The sequence below is a fragment of the Ictalurus punctatus genome, chromosome 24 (assembly GCF_001660625.3).
Source record: "Ictalurus punctatus breed USDA103 chromosome 24, Coco_2.0, whole genome shotgun sequence".
In the NCBI taxonomy this organism is placed as follows: Eukaryota; Metazoa; Chordata; class Actinopteri; order Siluriformes; family Ictaluridae; genus Ictalurus; species Ictalurus punctatus.
Window position 1 is genome coordinate 5,856,092 of NC_030439.2, and position 18,999 is coordinate 5,875,090.

The 18,999-nt window shown below is 42.7% G+C and overlaps 1 protein-coding gene across 2 annotated transcripts in view; it reads left to right on the forward strand.

The window, feature by feature from the left end:
* Positions 1–18,999, forward strand: part of epn2 (epsin 2) — a 23,441-nt gene continuing 4,442 nt past the window's right edge. The window contains exons 1-6 of one of the 2 annotated variants that reach the window (XM_017455033.3): positions 1–254; positions 6,152–6,279; positions 6,760–7,644; positions 14,384–14,496; positions 17,657–17,752; positions 18,097–18,232. In XM_017455033.3, the coding sequence (XP_017310522.1) occupies positions 7,050–7,644; positions 14,384–14,496; positions 17,657–17,752; positions 18,097–18,232 (940 nt within the window). In that variant the 5' untranslated portion in view covers positions 1–254; positions 6,152–6,279; positions 6,760–7,049. The remainder of the gene's footprint in view (positions 255–6,151; positions 6,280–6,759; positions 7,645–14,383; positions 14,497–17,656; positions 17,753–18,096; positions 18,233–18,999) is intronic. The other variant, XM_017455032.3, reaches the window with a different exon arrangement.

The window sequence follows — 18,999 nt, forward strand, 5'->3', positions numbered from 1 at the left end:
TCACACACACACACACACACACACACCTAATATACTGAGCTTTACTACTGGCTAAGCTAGAACACACGGCGACGTGTAGCCCGCCTGTCTGCTCTCCACATAAACACTAACAGAGCCTGGGCAAGCTACTCTTATAAACTTCAGTACATCTTAACAAGCACTTTTACTTTCCACACTTCTCCCCTCCTGGTATGCATGCCGGGTATTATCCCCGGGAGAATACTGAAACCTGAAACAACACCACTGGAGCATTGGTAAGTTATTGTTTTGTTTTTCTAGCTGGTTCTCTCTCTCTCTCTCTCTCTCTCTCTCTCTCTCTGTCTCTGTCTCTGTGTGTCTCTCTCTGTCTCTGTCTCTGTGTGTGTGTGTGTGTGTGTGTGTTATCTTGACTCCCAGTTTTTTTTTCGTGATATCTCCACAAAGCACCAAGCAGCCTTCAGCACTCTTAAGCGAGCTCAAATGAATCAAGTTAGCAAACTAAAACACCTTAAAAAACCGTTGGGTAAAATGTAAACTCGGGCCGCTTGGGTACTATGTGGCGATTCAGTATTGAGTAACACCTTTAAGGCGACCACTTGTCCAAGGTTAGCTTGAGATAGCTAGCGATGTTAGCCGACTAACTACTACAACAGACAGTTAACAGATTATAATCCGTCTGTTTATTTATAATCACACCCGACCTCCTTAATAATAAACATATTATCATTCTGATGTTTGTTACGATAAGTAATACACCTTTTTAAATATATATATATATATATTTATCACGAAGATCGACGAAGCAATCTAATCTATTACAATGTTAGCAACAGGCTAGCAGGATGAGAACTTTTTCTTGCTATCTATCCTGCTAGCTAACGGGCTACATGTTTACTAACTCGAGGGAAGTTGAAGTTTAACTACATTTTATTGACACATTCAGACATAGTAACTGAAAGTTTGGCGTAAATTTTAGTGCTATTTTTTTTAATATAAATAATAATTTCAGTGTTAATAATAGCTCCGTGTTAAGATAGCTGGCTAGCTAGTTAGCACCAACGGCTAACTCAAGTGTGCTAATATTCTAGGTAGCAAGCTGGCTGTGTATAATGTCTTGAAGCGCGTAGCTCCAACCGATAATAATGTTATCTAGAAAATTCCAACGTATTTTGCTGTCACTTTCTTTTCTTTATTTGTCTTATCACCTTGTACGTTAAAGCGACCGGCTAATATTAGCTGCAAGCTTAGCCGAGTTTAACGTCACGTATTTACTTGTTTAACCGAGCTAATAACACTAATCATGTATCTGTAGATTATTAGCAGTTCATCAATGTGTGCAGTTTTTAGACAACTTGTCTGAGAGCGATATGAAACCCAAGGGGAAAAAAAGGTCCCGAATGGACTTGTTTAGTTCCTGCCGGTGAGTAAAGAGACTCGGTTGGTCCTTTAAGATTAATCTGAATGAAATAATCAGCACTGAGTTGTACGTTTTAAGAGTAATGCGGTTATTTTGGTGTCTTTGTGCTCTGTTTCTCAGAGTGGGACACACCCGTGTATCTCCTCTATCCACAGTGCTGTGTGGTAGGGCTGTTATGGTTGGAAAACTCAACGATATGGAAACCCGGTCTTAAATATCGCGGTATCACGGTATTCATCCATCATGTAAAGATGTAAAGCGGTTTACAAATATTACAGATTAGTTGTACAAAATGGCTTTGCTCCTTCCCTGTTTGCTTTCTTTGGACGATTTATTTGAGAACGGCTTTTCCATACAACCTCTCGCGGTAAATTAAATGTCCACCAGGACCAGGGGTAAGTTCCTATTTTACAGGAGGTCCTCTGCGACTTTATTTTCTCGTCTGGCGCGTCCCTTCTGAAAAACAAATGATAGAAACCGTCACAGCAATCTTAACGGTTTCCAGTACTACACCAGCTGTAAACCATTAAAACTGTTAGCAAAGGGTTTGCGTGAAGTAGTAGGACGTATTAAGGACGTAGGTCTTTAATGGTATCCACTAGACGAAACATGCAACCAGTGGAAGGCAACAAATTACCAGTAGAGACCAAATAAAACGAATATAATTCCCATTATAACCATTACAAATTCTATGAGGGTTTCTGTTGTTTTGGTGTTTTTCCTCTGTCCTCCTTTGAGAAAATTACAGGCTGAATTACGTACCGACGCCGATGTCCCAGATACACACACCTATGCTTTTCTATACAGTGGCTCCTTGCGTAGAAAACAAAATGACCGCTCCGACGTGCCGTCTTTAATCTCGTCACGTACGCATCGGCGATCCTCCTCCAGATATTAAACGTTTCCATAGTCGCTAAACCACTTCTCGTACACTTTGTGATCACGAATTGTATTTTCAGAGTGCTGCTGGAACCTTGGTTTTGCGCCGAACTGAAATAAGAGCCAGCGTCCTTTCTCGACTCGACACCGTTTTATCGTCGAAAATACAAACCTGCTAGAAACTTCCTCCGCCTGTGGTAAATTTATTGCTGTCCCGATGCGAGAGGTTTTTCACTGAGGAGATAAAGGTGTAAAATTATCGCAGACGTCCCTGTGAGAAATGAATCCAATCTGAACTGGGCTAATGTCCGTATCGATCACCTGGAGGTTGTAAGCTGAAAGAGTGAATTGCTCAGAGTGCGCTAGAAATCTAACTAGCGAGACGATGTGCGATGCTGCTTAGCAGTGGGGGGGGGGGGCTCAACCAAAAAAAGTAGATTTAGTTTAGTTCTGGCCAGCGATGCTATGTTCTGTGCGTTTGATATGTCATGTATGATAAAGCTGCACACACACTAGCGGTGACCGCAGAGGCAGCAACGTGACGTGTTTAGACGGCCGAAAGGTTCAGAGTTTGCCGTAGTATGATTTCGGGGTCTTGAGGATCGTAGAATATTTGGGGCGCTTGATCATAAATAGCAACGCGTTTTAATCCCGATTCTGAACGTCAGCTTTGAGGTAACTCGGTAAGTGGTGTGATTTAGTGCCCGTCATACGTAACTGTTTCCCACCGTATCATCCCGTAGGCTCCCGTATTGTTATACACGACATAGGGGAGAAAACAATATGACGAGCTGTGCAGTTTATGAACCTGTTCTGTACCTAAGACGCTGGAAATTCCACTCTGAATTCAGTAAGAGGAAATAAGACGAAGAGGGATCCGCTCACAAAGGGTAACCAGCTGTTAAAACTTTGTAAAAGTTTACGCTAAACTGATCTAACCGGCTGAGTTAGGAAGAACGGCGACGTGCAATAAAACGCACACCCAGCGGTCTCTGACGCTCATGTGTTTTCTCTTACTTAAGCTACACTGTTTTGATTCAGACCGCATTCTCGACTTGTTCATGCCGACGCACCCACTACTTTCATCATCATCATCGTCGTTTAAGCAAATGCCTTATATAAAGAATTTTTTTAGCAGCTGTTAAGTTGTGGTGCAATGGCTTTTAGTCAGAGTTCTTCTACACACTTGCTTTGTACTCGTTTCCTCTCGCTGCTTTTTTTGTAACGCCGCCGTGAAGGCTCGTTGGAACTTGTCGTAGACATTTTTTGTTTGTCGAGGTTGGGGTGTATCAGGGCACTTTGTCCTTCACGACCGTGCTGTATTTCTCACACAGAATTGTCCAGGTTAAGGTTCAGCCAGTGTCCTAGGCATTTGCTCTTCATTGTTCAGGGTCGATTATGGATTTGAAGAGCTGCGATTCCAGTAGCATTACAGCGAGGAGAAGAAGTAGCCTTAGCCACCAAATTTGATGTGTTTAGCATACAACAGAGTGATGATCCCGGTTCATCAGTGAGAATGTAGACTCTTGATTGTTCTGATGGCTGAATGAAATTTTCTGCAGTGTTTGCACTTTGGTTTTGGCTTTCTGCTTCGGTCGCTTGTGTCAATCCAGAATGGTCAGTTTCTGATCTGTGCGGTAGATATAAACTTCTTTCCTCCTCCCTTTTTTTCTTTGCTCTCACTCATCCCTCAGATGGACCACGATAAAGGTTATCTACTCACGTTTAATATCATGAGCAGACCGGGTGTGGGAGTCGCTGTCAGAATTTAATTTCATGTACATTATTCTCACTACATTATAAGCTTAACATAGCTAAGTGTCTAATCAGTAGCAGCTAGGTGGGAACTAGGACTGTGTGACCGGGATAAAAAAATAATAATAAGGCGATCGCAGTTCTGCCGCTACACGTCGAGAACGCGATACGTTTATAATTATGTTAAATGGCGAAGTCGTGATGTGCCAAGGTTACACATTGGCCTGTGAGGTTTGGATTTGGATCACGCAGTTTATCCAAACATACAAAAAATAACAAAACTTGCAGAACACAACACGTGAAAAATTTTGAACTGTTCGTTTGTGGAAAGCAAGTTTCTGTAGTATCAGTCCAACACATTTTGAGAATACAGTTAAACAATATAATGACTACGTTTACATGGACAGTAATAATCTAATTACTGACCTTATTCTGAATAAGACAATATCGTGATTAAGGTGTTTACATGAGTCGCTTTTAGAATATTCCTTTCATGTTCAGGTTTTACATGTTATAGAACATAGATGGATTAACCGCACAGGTCATTACGTCCCCACGTCACGCCGTCCGACGTTCCCTCCAGAATTTCACGTATCGACATACAGTTTGTCTTCGTTATGGGACCGTATACAGTTTTGGGTGTTTTTATTTTGAATTTTATGTAAGCTTCAAGTGCGGTTAATAATTTGTCATGCTGTACGTGCAAATAGACGACTGCTTGAATCCGCGGGCTGCGTCCCAAACCGCGTACTTATCGTCTATATAGTCGCCGAGATGCATGTATTTCTCCTACTATATAGCAGGTAAGTACGCGGTTTCGGACGCAGCCAGGCTCTCTTGTTTGCCGTCAGACGGTTGAGCGCTGGCGTGTGTGTACGTGTCCTGTCGCAAAATGCGGTGAAAACTCCCACACGACGTTAATAGTGTGATTAAGGTGTGTACATGTCTGTAATACACGTCAACACGTTGTCCATGTAAACGTACTGAATGTCACCCTAGGAACACCCTGGACTTATTTATCTCTGCATATACATACACATAACATCGAGCTGTTATCATGATTGTTGTCATTATACAGTACAACAGCTCTGTAGGTGGCAACGAGTTATCTGTAATCTGAAAATGAGTTCCTCCTTTGAAGTGTATGAAATGTTGGTACGGCAAGTTGTCTTTAAATTAAAGACTCCTGTTCCAAGCCTTGACTCCTTGTTCCACTTTGCTTCTGTGAAACCAGAGATTTACCAGCAATAGAGGCAACAATTAATGATTCAGCACTTATCTGTCTTTCCATTCTTATAGGTTAAGATGTATAATCTGTGACAGCATTTCTTTTGTCAAGCTGTCATGTCATGTTGATCTCCAGGAAAAGGTTTTGTCATGTCTGGGGTTGAGTAATCGGCGTTCGTTGCAGCGAAGTTGACAAACCCACAGCGCATCCTCGCTTTTCTCCTTCCTGAAATTTGTTCTGCCTGGTGCTTGGCTTCATTTCAGCACCAGCTACCGAGTTGACGGGTTATTGGCAAGGCGAAGACCTGAGCTGTTCTTTAGTATGGAAGAAGAAGCCACTGTGCGTCCTACACCCTCGCACAAACTGTGCCTGTGTGCTGGCTTCCTGCGCCCCCCGGTCAGAGCGAGGGCTTGTGCATCTTTGTTCCGCCGCTGATTCAGTCGCCCCTGTCTTCCTCCTGTGTGCCGTGACTGAATCGGTGATTAAAGCAGCAGATGTTTCATTAGGGCCTGTCTTTATTCATGTATACGCAGACTCAGGGATGTTGGGAGGACGGTGGGTGGAGGGAATCGATGCCGAGGTCGAGCTGTACGGATGCTTGGCGGGAGTCACGTTTCGGCGATTTATATATTCGTGTTAATGAATTTACAAGACGCGCCAAGGACGCCGAGTTTGGCTCGTGGTTCTAAGATTAACTCATTGTTGTCAGTAGGAAACTTTTGATCAAATAGCGTAATCGTGTGCGTGTGCGTGTCGGGGGAAACATGCAGAGTAGATGGAATAGTTATCAGGTCGGGTTGGGTAAATAAAATATTCAAATCATGACCGAACTTGTGCATTGAGAACAGCAGATCTTGATTTTAAAAACTGTTATGTTGCTGTGTATTTGACAGATTTGGTAGAACCTGCGGTGGCCAGTCCTCTGGACTGTTTACTTCTTTCAGAAGTGGAAAGAACAATATGGTGCAATGACTTTTGGGAAATGAGACGTTTCCTCACACACGGATGGTGTCGTGTTACTGTAAGATCAACCACATCATGCATTAATCCACTCTGTTTTTTTACATTTATTTATTTATTTTTAGTCTCAGTAGCATGTAGTGCGTGTGTGTGTGTAATGTTTCACTACCTGCATAAGAGCCTACTACTCATTCTGTTTGGAAATTGCACAGCTGTGACCTATTTCTCTTTATCTACCTTGGGGGTAATTTTTAACAGTGAGGGAACGCTGGTGCTGTCAGGAAATGTGCTTACTAGACTTGACTTGCATGTGCATTCTTAAAACAAAGGGCATGACTAATAGATTTTGTGACCTAAGATTAGCTTGTATGCTTTATATATCCAGATCAAGTTCTCCAGAAAAATCACAGAAAAGTAGTAATAAAATTCTGAACAGCGCAGCTGCGTAGGATGTTTAGTTAGTTTCTTCTGTAAGTTTTATATCCAAGGATTATTTTGAGAATATCTCGATGTCTTGACTCTTCTTGGTTTTGTGTTGCAGGTAATGGAGGAATTCGCCATGCTCACTCCCTGCTCTGTGTGGAAATGATTTTAACAGGCACCACCAACTAACGCAGAGAATTGTTGACGCGCGTTTGGACTAGTTAAAACCTTTCGAGAAATCTGAGCCTGACTCTGAGAACTTACAGAAGAGAAGGAACTTTCTGGTTGTGTGGGGATTTTTTATATATATATCTTTTTTATTTAAAAAAAAAATAAATACATTTTCTCGCAGAATAAAAAGCTTTCTTCAGACTAAATCCCAAGGATATTACCACGCAAAACCGCACCATGCCGAGCTCAACGATCCGGAGGCAGATGAAAAATGTGGTCAATAACTATTCTGACGCAGAGAAAAAGGTCAGAGAGGCGACCTCCAACGATCCCTGGGGGCCGTCCAGCTCGCTAATGTCTGAGATCTCTGACCTCACGTACAACGTGGTGGCCTTTTCCGAGATCATGAGCATGATCTGGAAGAGGCTGAACGATCACGGCAAGAACTGGAGGCACGTGTACAAGGCACTGACGCTGCTGGACTACCTGATCAAGACCGGCTCGGAGCGCGTGGCCCTGCAGTGCAAAGAGAACATCTTTGCCATCCAGACCCTCAAAGACTTCCAGTACGTCGACCGCGACGGTAAAGACCAGGGCATCAACGTGAGGGAGAAGTCCAAGCAGCTGGTGGTTCTGCTGAAAGATGATGATCGGCTGAAGGGCGAGCGCTCCCAGGCCCTTAAGACCAAAGAGCGCATGGCCCAGGTAGCCACCAGCGTCGGCAGCAGCCACCAGATCGGCTTTGGTCGTGGCTCCAGCCAACCGAACCTCTCCACCAGCTACTCGGAGGAGTACGGCAGGTCCGAGGGCTCACCGGCGTCATATCACGGATGTAAGTTTATTTGATGATGAAATCATTTCTAAAGTTGTGCAGTTTAGCCATATATGGTATACAAGGCTTACACGATATTGCAAACTCTGTTGTCGTAGCGTAATATAAACTTGTGTATTTTTATAGTAACGTAATGGTAATTTTATTGTGGTGATTCGTAGTTAATCTTCCACAACTGATTTAAAAAAAAAAAAAAAAGACAAGAAAACGATCATTTCCACCATTCCACGTGCTGCTCTGCATCCTGACTGAAGCCCGACTTTTAACCTTGTTAGGTCAAAATCCTTCATCTTTTTTTTTTTTTCTCGGTAAAGCGCCGTTTTTGGTGGTTTCCGTTCAATCCTGAGCTTGGGTAAGTGTGCAAGGCTTGATTAGGACAGTGGCGGGTTAATGGTTCTGGGTTACTGATCACAAGGTTGGTGGTTCAAGCCCTAGCAGCACCACCACGACCACGCTGCCACTTGAGCACGGCCCTTACTGAGAGCACGTGAGGTGCGGGGAAGGGGGTGGGGCTTCTAGGCAATGTAGGGACGTTCACACCTACAGCGAGTAGTAGCAGCAAAGCGACCGGAGACCGTTCGTTTTCAACGAGAGCCGGAGACGTCTGGCGACATGAGCGGCAGCGAGCGTTGGAGACTAAACGTGGGCGTGTCCGGAGACTAGATGTGGGCGTGTCCAGCGACATGACAACGTTGTGAAAAGTTTCACTTTATGGAAATTTGTAGCGACTCGGTGCAGCGAGTAGCAGTGGGAGTGAAGACAGTAGAGCGCACGTGATCCGCCATGCTGCTCGCGAGTCGCCTCACCTCAGCGGTGAAGCGCTCACACTGCATCTCCTTCATGTCATGGAAACGATGCATTAATACGCTGGTGACTTTTATATACAAACGCCCTCCCTTTAGATTTAGCCACCCACTGATCAATGTTACTATGGCAACCAGTAGTAGGAACGCCTACTTGTGACTTTATAGTACAGCGACTGGTGACTTACAGAGATAAAACTCACACGCTGCGTGTGTGAATGCGATCACTTGCACTAGCGTACGCTGATCGTGTAAAGGTTGCCAGGTCTGGTACTATAGTATAAATGTAGTAAATTCCCCAGGATATCGTAGCAGTGTGATATTATGTAGAGATGATTGTATTACAGAAGTGTATCATATAATAAAATTTTTCTCAGTCCTGTGGTACATGATTTATTTCTGGAGTGACGCTTCAGCACTAGGAACATTAGGCTTTATTAAGCCCTTCTGGTACAGCCTAGCTCAGCTGTGATATTCCACTCAGTCCATGTCAATTTGACGTAAAATGGCTAATAGACGATCTAAGATTTAGCGTTCTAGCCGTTTTAGGATTCACATCATCACCGAGGCCGTGCAGCTGGCTGCTCATGATTTACCGTCTTTATCTTCTTCAAGGAGCCCTGAAGCTCGAACTGTGTGCAGCAATCCTTTATTTGCCCAATTTGAAAACAGGCATGTCTGCTTTTGGATATTATCTGTCATTTCGTTAGCTGTGCTGCTGTCGACTGAGCGTTCTGAACCGTGGTATGCCTTGCATTTCACTCTCCATTTGCCTCACGCTGGTTACAGGAAGCCAGCATTCCCAAATTCCCCAGGGCCCAGTGCACTGCTCTGTGATCCTGTACAGAGGGGAGGAAGAAAGATGCATCTCTCTCTCTCTCTCTCTCTCTCTCTCTCTCTCTCTCTCTCTCTCTCTCTCTCTCTCTCTCTCTCTCTCTCTCTCTCTCTCACACACTCACTCTCTCTCTCTCTTTCTCTCGCTGTCTCTCTCTGTTCCCCTTCCCACACACGACTAAATCCTTTTATAACTTAACACGGGGATGTCAGACGTACAGAGTTTACTGATAAGGTGCGTGTGCGTATCAGGTCTGAGGTGTTGGAACATGACGAGCTCCCCATATTGCCTGATTCATAATTATTTTTTTTTTAAATTTATTTATTTTGGGCTTTGTGTTGCTAGTATAGCATTTGACACCTTTTTTTTTTTTTTTTTTTTTTTTTTGGTGGGAGTGACTGGGTGTGTTTAGCGTTTTAGTGTTTGAAGTCACTGATGTGGTTTTGTCAAACATGGAATATTAAGCAGAAGAACAAGCAGCTGAGTCATTAAAATAAAAGCGGGAGGAGGGGATAAACGTCTGCAAGAAAAGCAGGACTGTTAACAGCGGAACGGTCTGCATTCCAGTGGAAATTTCCGGGAATTGTCCTTCCAGAACTTGTGAATGGGCTTTCTGTTGAGCGTAAACCACACTTGAGGAGGTTGTTTTTGATTAGGACGTTTCGCTGCACAAATAAGGAAAAACAGGCAGCCGGATATAACCTGAGATTTCTCCAAAACGACGTTGTCATTCAGTCAGAGACTTTAAAATGATTCGTGGATTAGATAAATATTGGAATAAAATTTCTAGACTGTAGAGTCGGCGCAGTTATAGCGTACTTATACTGGCCGTGCGTGCGATCTGGCGTGTAGTGTGGTCTTCCTGTGGTTCTAATATGAGCAGTGTAGTTAACCAAATGTAGCACGCATGTTAGACTTTAAAAATAAATAATTATTTGCTTGGTTTCGATCAGTTATTTAAAAAAAATTTTTTTTTTGAAGTCATAGTAGTGTGTCCATGTCCAAACTTTGTCCCGAGTTAACCTTTTAAGGTCTCAGGAACTCCAGGATCCAGCCTTCATAGTTCAAGTTGTTTTAATATGTTTAAAGATGTATAACAAAATAACACAGGGCGGTTTGACATGGTTCAGTTGGTGTAGAGGTGTGTTTTGATCTTCTTAGATGTTAATTAGATTGCAGATCTCGGTTAGTGGTGTGTGTATATCACTCTAGTGGAACTGCTGATGGAAACCTCTAGAACAATTTCCATCTGTCACGTCTTTGACTTCCAGGCAAGTCTTTAAAAAAAAAAAAAAAAAAAAATCAAAACATGTGGTTTTCTCTGTTTGCGTGTTCATTCCATTTTGTTTTAGTGTGACTACAGAGCTCATTTCAATATGAATCAGTGTACCGTCATGCTAATCGTACTGATTCATATCTGAGCTCACAAACATGGCCCCCCGAGACTGGAAAGCACCACGTCAAACGAAACCGTCCGTGTGTTGACGGAGCACTTTGGTGCGTTGGTAGGTTCCACGCTCCTCCCACGACAACGATGTGTCAGCCTTTATGTTAAGGTCCGCTTCATTCGGAACAGCTCCCCGAAACCGAGGCGTCCGGACGGCCTGCCCACCTCCGCTGCGATTAATTAGCGGACAGAAACCAGCGGTCGGTCCGCTAACATCCTCCTACGGTTGTGAACAGACCGAAAGCTCAGGGCTTTCGGAAGTTCATTTCAGTCTGTTCTCAGACGCAGGTGCGACGAAGTATAATGAGCTCTCGAGTGAGTTTGGTCAGTGGAGGAGAGCTTTATTGATCCTCCTCTGCTTATGGAGGTGCCAGGCTGCTCAGCTGATTGCGTTCAGTATGAGTCACGTTTGCATCCTTCCTCCATTAAGACGAGCACAGGAAGAAGCTTATGATGTAATATGGGATGTCACAATGATCCACCCCCACGTTTCCTCATCAACCTCAGCTCTGCCCGAGCTCTGCTTAGAGTTTCTCATCAATACGCAGGTCCTTATAGTCATGGGATCGAGAAACTGTGCCCAGTTGTCTCCTCACACAGCAGTCCTGCTTTTAAAGAACAGCATGATACAAGCCAAATGTTAATTCCTGTTTAAATGCTTAAATAATTGATCAGAACATATTGTACTAGGACTGCACAGATGTATTAAATTCATGTTTTAAAGTCCTTTCTCAGAGCAATTTTACTCGAGAGCAGCATCGATTCTGCAGCATTTGTTAATAAAAAATAAGTTGCACCTGCAGTACAGCGAGTCTACGGGGAAGGGGAGAAACAACGTTGGAAATCTAAGCTGAGCAAATGTTAAAAAATGACCAAAATACCCACTTGTATTGCAATTGTGAACAAATGTTTAACACGGAATGTACTGAATATGAATATTAAAATCCCAGTTACAAGCTACCCACAGCTACATTGTACATAGCTATGATCCACAGCTACTGAATGTGCTGAATATTACAACCCACAGTTGCTGAATATTACAACCCACAGCTACTGAATATTACAACCCACAGCTACTGAATATTACAACCCACAGCTACTGAATATTACAACCCACAGCTACTGAATATTACAACCCACAGCTACTGAATGTACTGAATATTACAACCCACAGCTACTGAATATTACAACCCACAGCTACTGAATGTACTGAATATTACAACCCACAGCTGCTGAATATTACAACCCACAGCTACTGAATGTACTGAATATTACAACCCACAGCTGCTGAATATTACAACCCACAGCTACTGAATGTACTGAATATTACAACCCACAGCTGCTGAATATTACAACCCACAGCTACTGAATATTACAACCCACAGCTACTGAATATTACAACCCACAGCTACTGAATGTACTGAATATTACAAGCCACAGCTACTGAATGTACTGAATATGAATATTAAAATCCCAATTACAAGCAACCCACATCTACATTATACACAGCTACAACCCACCGCTACTGAATGTCCTGAATATTACAACCCACAGCTACTGAATATTACAACCCACAGCTACTGAATGTCCTGAATACTACAATCCACAGCTACTGATTATTGCCTGTTCCAATTATAATACCTCGTTAAAATCAAACTTAAGTAGTGAGAAGAGAAACTGGAGAGAAGATTTAAATGGATTTGTTTCACTTCCTGTTTCTTTATCTACGTGGTACTCAAACAGCAGCCTACACGTGTAACTTACAGCTAAACACAACAGGCCTCATGTTTTAAAGTGCACCTATTATGGTTTTGAAACGTGCCTAATTTTGTTTGAGGTCTCCAACAGTAGATTTACATGCATCCAAGATCAAAAAACACTTTAATGTGCTCATAATTTAAACTACAGCATTACCCCCCCCCCCCCCCCCCCCCCTCCATGTCACAAATGACTCGTTCAATGATCCGTTATGAACTATTCATTCTACACTCCTCCTTTCAGAGAGTATACTCTGCTCTGATTGGTCAGATGTCCCAGTCTATTGTGATTGGTCTACCGCTGTCAGCGTGTTTAAAAAAGGAAACGCCCACTACCATAACGAATATCAGCTCCGTATGTCAGCGAGCAGCCGATGAAGACTAGAGGCGGGGCTTTTTGTTACAAACCTACGTAGGTTAGTACAGGAAGTAAAGTCTGGAATCACTAACGACTCGATTCAGCTGTTCAGAATCAGTTCCGTCTTTTGTGAATGAATACCCCGTTTGACATGCGCTTTGATTTGTGAAACTTTGCAGACATTTTTACATTCACAACCAGCTATATAACACACTACGTGAAAGGTAATATTAGAAACACCGTAATAGGTGCACTTGAACATATTTGACTATTTACACTGACATTTATCCAGCAGTTTTCATTATGCAGTAGTATTGTTGACTGGTATAGCCAGTTTCACTTTCCTTTTAAAGGTCTGTGCATCTTCCATGTGCTGCTATGAACAGTGAAAATCCAACATTTCAAGCATCCCTCTCCAGTTCCATCGGTGTGGTGTGCTCAGAGGTACTCATGGGAAACGCAGGCAGTGGCGTCGCCATTTACTAATATCATTCTCTCATTTTAATTCTTCATTCCACTAAGCAGATTTCAGAATGCGTTAGGCAAGAAAATAGAAAGGAAAGTTTATCGAATTTGAATGCCCCAACCTTACGATGGTTATGAAAGACAACTTTATCGTGGTATAAGTCGAGATCGGTTTATCCTCCAGGATTACTAGGAAGTAAATGGATCAAGAAGGACTGATGGTCAGAGGCTTTATGGATTGGAGACTTGCATCCTATCGATCACTGCCACTTTACTGTCAGACAGCTTGGAATAATGAGAGTGCTTTAAAAGGTTGGAGCCGTACCACAAATATTTACCTCTGTTTCTGCATTGCTCTGAAATGGTGCTATTAATATTCCCCGTCATCCCGATTACATCGGGGCAAAATCACACGCGTCAGACCACAGGTCTATGAGCAGACCTCGGCGAGACCTAGTTCTCTCGTTTGTTCCAAGCGTTCGCACCTTATTTATCCAAAATCTAGGCGTCGTGGTGAATCGTTAAAACGTGCACGACGTGGAAAAAAAAAAAATACTGCAGTAAGTTCCTCGGCTGTTATTAATCTCTCGGACTACAGAATCCATTACGTGATTAAATTGTCCTGGCAAATCCTCCGTATGTTTTATATCTGTTTCTCCTGGGTGAGTTTGTGCTTAATCCAGATCTGACGCATTATTTTATTTATTTATTTATTTATTTATTTTTATTTATTTATTTTTGGAGTTTACTTTGGCCAGACAGAATTTTGTATGTTAGCAAGCTCTAAAAACCTGGGCTGTATGATGGACTTTTACTGCTAATGGGTAGTCGTGTATGCAGAAGATATTCCAGGCATTTAGAGTAGCGAGTCGGTTTGGGGAAAAATAGTAACTAATAGTGACACTCCTTCACCCTTGTTCACGTCACTTGTTTAAAAAAAAAAAAAAGATAAAATTTTTACGTCTTTTTACAGGTTTCATCACAAGTGACGCGGCCTCCAGAGAGACGCCCTTGAACACACGTCATATTACTGAATGTATTTATGTGTGTCTGTGTTTTTCTTTTTCTTTTCAGCCACATCCCCCAATGCGTCATCGGAGCTAGAGCAGGCCCGACCGCAGACGAGCGGAGAGGAGGAGTTACAGCTGCAACTCGCCCTGGCCATGAGCAGAGAGGCAGCAGAGCAGGTGTGGCATATAAGTCATAGACACCTTTTTTTTTTTTAATCACTACACGTACACTACAGCAATCCTCACATATGTGTTATTGTTATGATTTAAATTCCATTTAAAAAAAAACAAAAAAAACAAGTCACTCGAGTGTTCTTTATAAAGGGTGTCGTCAGGTCTTTTAATGAGGCTTTAGTTTTCATTTAATTGCATAGATTAGATTTGGATTCATTGCCATTTGCACAGGTACGAAGCAGTGCAGGTATCCCCCCCCCCCCCCCCCCAATGTATATACATATTCATTTAATTTAACATAATTTATTTATTTGAAACTTGTTATTATATATAAAAAAAAACTATCTATCCAGTAAGACAACTAAAATTTTTTATTTTTTATATGTATATTTTTTTTTAATGCATAAATCTGATTTTAAATTGCGTACCATGTGTTGGTGTTGATTTACATGTACGTTTAACTGAAGGAAACCCTGTACATGCTTTTCCCAACTGTGTTTTTACGACAGGAATAACACGACAGATATACGAGATTTGTTCTATAACCGCACGCGTTCTTCCTCTTATACCACAGAGATTTGCCAATTACAAGTTTTAATGCTTATAAATGATTAATGAACGATATTCCCGGTTATAGCTTGTGTTATTGCCCTAATACACCGCCGCTCCCACACCAGCCTTTTCTTTACAGAGAAACCGGGAAGCGCAAAGTCTCCTGAGCTGAAGGTTCTTCCATCTCGGGAAACGTACCGACTCTTACAAAGCACCGACACCCGAGACTCCTTCTGTAAATTCTACATGAACGTCTACTCGAACCACGTCACCGATTATACGGGTGTCTTTCTTAAACCGCAGCACGGTTTATTATTAGGCAGTAGATGTTCCCGTGATGCAGGAATGAGTCCTAACACGCGAATCCATCATCCCCAGGTCAATGGGGTTTTGCTTAAATGACGGAAATAAGGTCTGCGGTTAACATATTCTCAAGATGTTTTCACGTTTTATTCTACGACATAAAATACATCAGTAATACCCCATTCGTGATTTTGTTAAGCTTTCTTGCGTGGCTTGAAAAATGGCTAAACGGGACTACAGAGGTTGTCGGACATTAAACGTCATCGGGAAAACCGTTCTACTAAAGCCTCGTTGTGTTCGTATTCGCGCTCGTGCAAACTATTCCAACGCAAACTTTCCAACTTTTTAGATTTATCAGTTGATTTTGTAGTGTTGTGTGTTTTTTTTTTTTTTTTTTTTGTTCAAATTGTAGCGCTATAAATTCTACCGCAAGCTTCGTGCCGGTGACGTTGAAGTCATGCGACTGTAATGTAGATCGTTTATATCCTAACTTTAGCTTTTTAATTCTGCCGATTGTATTTAGGCTTCAGAATTCATAAAAGACGTGCGTTTGTTTACGAAGATCATCTCGATGAACAAAACGTGCAAGGATCATAGACGTTTTGTTCGTCACAGAGTTCTGCAGTCATCTAAAAGCCAGTGGAACAATCCTCTTGGCGTTTTTGTCGAGGGAACCGGGGTGATGCTAACTTCCGGGTCGGCCTAAGAAAATACGTCACCCCTGCAGCACTCTGTTAGAATATTATCTATGGTACAGCTACGACTACCGTCCGAATCCATGCTGCTATCGTCATCAATCAGATTCAAGAACTCAACGACACTGTGGTATAAAAACGCTTGAAAAATGCCACTAGGCTGTGTCAGATTTTCATTTTCTTCCCAAGAGAAGGCCAAATTTGTGCAGTCCCTGCATTTCTGGATGTTGGTTAGATCTGATTTTACATGCATCAACTTTTCTGGGACTGGAGTCAAGTGTTCAGGCAGCCTTCTAAATGAACTGGCTAATTGATGACTTATTTTTAGTACTTGTTTGATAGTGTGTTAGTACTTATTGAGTAGTGCCTTGGGCAGTTCAGAGGGGATTTTTGTATACACACTGACAGGCGGAAAGAACCGAAGCGCAAAAGTCAGATTGGTTGATTGCAGTATACATTTCATTCTGTAAGACATTCTGTTTGGAATGGGGGAAAAGAGCAACATGACCTCCCCCCTGTGCACGCTTTCACTTTCCCCTGATTACAGATTATACAGAAATGCCGAGCTGACTTTTTTTTTTTTTTTTTTCTTCCGCCGGTGGAGCCAAGCCAGCGCAGGGATATTATTCAGATGGAGTACAAATTAGAGTGGAAGCAGTGCAACCACAAGTGTAATCACTGTTCCAAATCCCAGTTATGAAAGTGATAAAGTGGCTCCAATAGATTGGACGGGAAGTGTAATGTTTCCTCTAACCCTGGAAGCGCTGTGAGGTTTGTCCGTAGTTCGCGCTCGAAGAGCAGTTGTACGGGAAGTGTGTCTGCGCCCGGACATCTGGGATGAATTTCCACATGAAAATACGAGACAGGCCCCGCCGGTGGCTCGAGCTGAGGAGGGGCCGCTCAGAGCAGGATGTGTGCTGTAGGAGGTTCCTGCTGTCGGGACAGCATTTTTATTATTATTTTTATTCTTCTCCGAACCTTGGCCTCTGCCCGGCAGTACGCAGACTCGGCACTTTCCCCTGCATTTGCACATCATGAGCAATCTCCTTTCAATGCTGCTCATCTGAAAATGATCAAATGCTTTACATTTCTGAATTTTAATGAGTTCCTTCTTCCTTTTAAGACTTCCTCATACTAGGTGATGTGTCTCAAGCGGTCACACGGGTAAACCGACTCCTCTAATGTAGCACAGATTCCCCACGTTTGTCTAGGAATAGAAGTGCTCGCTGCAGGGGTCGATTTCACTTCCCAAATGTTTGACCAAATTCTCATTTACAGCTGCCAGGTTCAGATAAAAACAAAATTCCAGCCTATCTTCAGTTACCCCCCCGCTCCCCCTCCCTCCTCTGGCCTTCTGACTGCTTGCTTCCTTCATTTGCTTTCGCATACTGTAGTTTAGCTGGGGGTAGGGGTGGTGGTTTGGGTGTGCCCCATCATCTGACTGTCAGCCTGAAGTGCTGTACAAATGAATGATTCATGTATTATTCAGTAGTGCTTATGTCATGTCATGTTTTCTTGCCTGTACACCGAAGAACGAATTTCTAAAGACCATATATATATATATAATATATTAAACATAACACGATGCATGATGTCATTGTGCGTGCGTTTAGGAGGAGAGGATGCGCCGCGGGGACGACTTGCGGCTCCAGATGGCTCTGGAGGAGAGCCGTAAAGACTCGGTGAAAGGGCCCAAAAAGAAGAAAGAGGTAGGTGCAGAGTTCCTGGATTCACTGAGAGGTTGATGACTCATCAGGCAGTCACTCTCGTATGCAGCTAATGCATTTCCATCATCCCATCATGTCCTGATATCACATCATCTCTGATACTCTTTCTTTCTGACGATAGGTTTAGCGTAACTGTAAACGCTTTTTGCTTATTACTTCAATTAATGCTTTTCTCTCCTCGTGTTTTTTCTTCTTTTCTTCTTTTTTGTTGTGGACTTGCTCAATGTCCTGTGAGTATCTGTACAGTAGTGTAGTGAACGTTTAAGCTCCCCTTTAGTAGCAGAACACGGATATAAGGTCTAACTGTGCTTGTGTGTGTGTGTCAGCCTCAGTCGACTTTGATGGATCTGATAGATGCAGTCCCCGGAGGTCCTGTTGATCCATGGGGGGCAGGAGCAAGAGCAGCAGCAGCAGCCCCTGCCCCCGCCACCGCCCCCACCTCAGACCCCTGGCAAAGCTATGGTAAACCTGGTGTGTGTGTGTGTGCGCGCGCGCGCATGTTCTCTCTCTACAGGGTGTCCCAAAAGTCTTCATACATAATGTCTTCCAATCTTAGTGTGTGTGTAATATAATATATATATATATATATATATATATATATATATATATATATATATATATATATATATATATATATATATATATATATATATATATATAGCTTAATTTTCAGATTTGGAAGCTGTCGCAAGATCGCGATGGACTTTAACAGGAAACATTGCAGGCACATCACACATGACACCGCTGCCCTGGTGCTCTGCGTATGGAGGCTTTCGGGACACCCCGTATATCTCGCTATATCTTTTACCTTAACTGCTTGTCTCACATACTCTGTTTCTCTCGTTGCCTCTTTATCGTATGCTTTCTGACTCAGTGGCTGTAACTGGTGTGGTGTCTGAGAAATGCAGCCAGGCTGGTAGTAGTGCATTCCTGTATGCTCTAAACAAAGGGGCTCAGTATGCAGATTTGCAGGTGGAGCACCCAGCGTGCCCATCAACAGATCCGTTTCCTCTGCCTTCCATCTCAGCTGCCTTCTACGGAGCGTACCGAGTAAATCTTTATCGTATTGAAGCTTACAAACAACAGCCTCGTAGCTGAAATATCTATATCGATAAATAATGAAGGAAAAGGAAACCGAATACTGACGTATAATTACATTTGTATTCGTTCTTTTATTCCACCAGTAGGGCTGTATGGTAGTGGATATACTATATAGCCTAACATGTGCA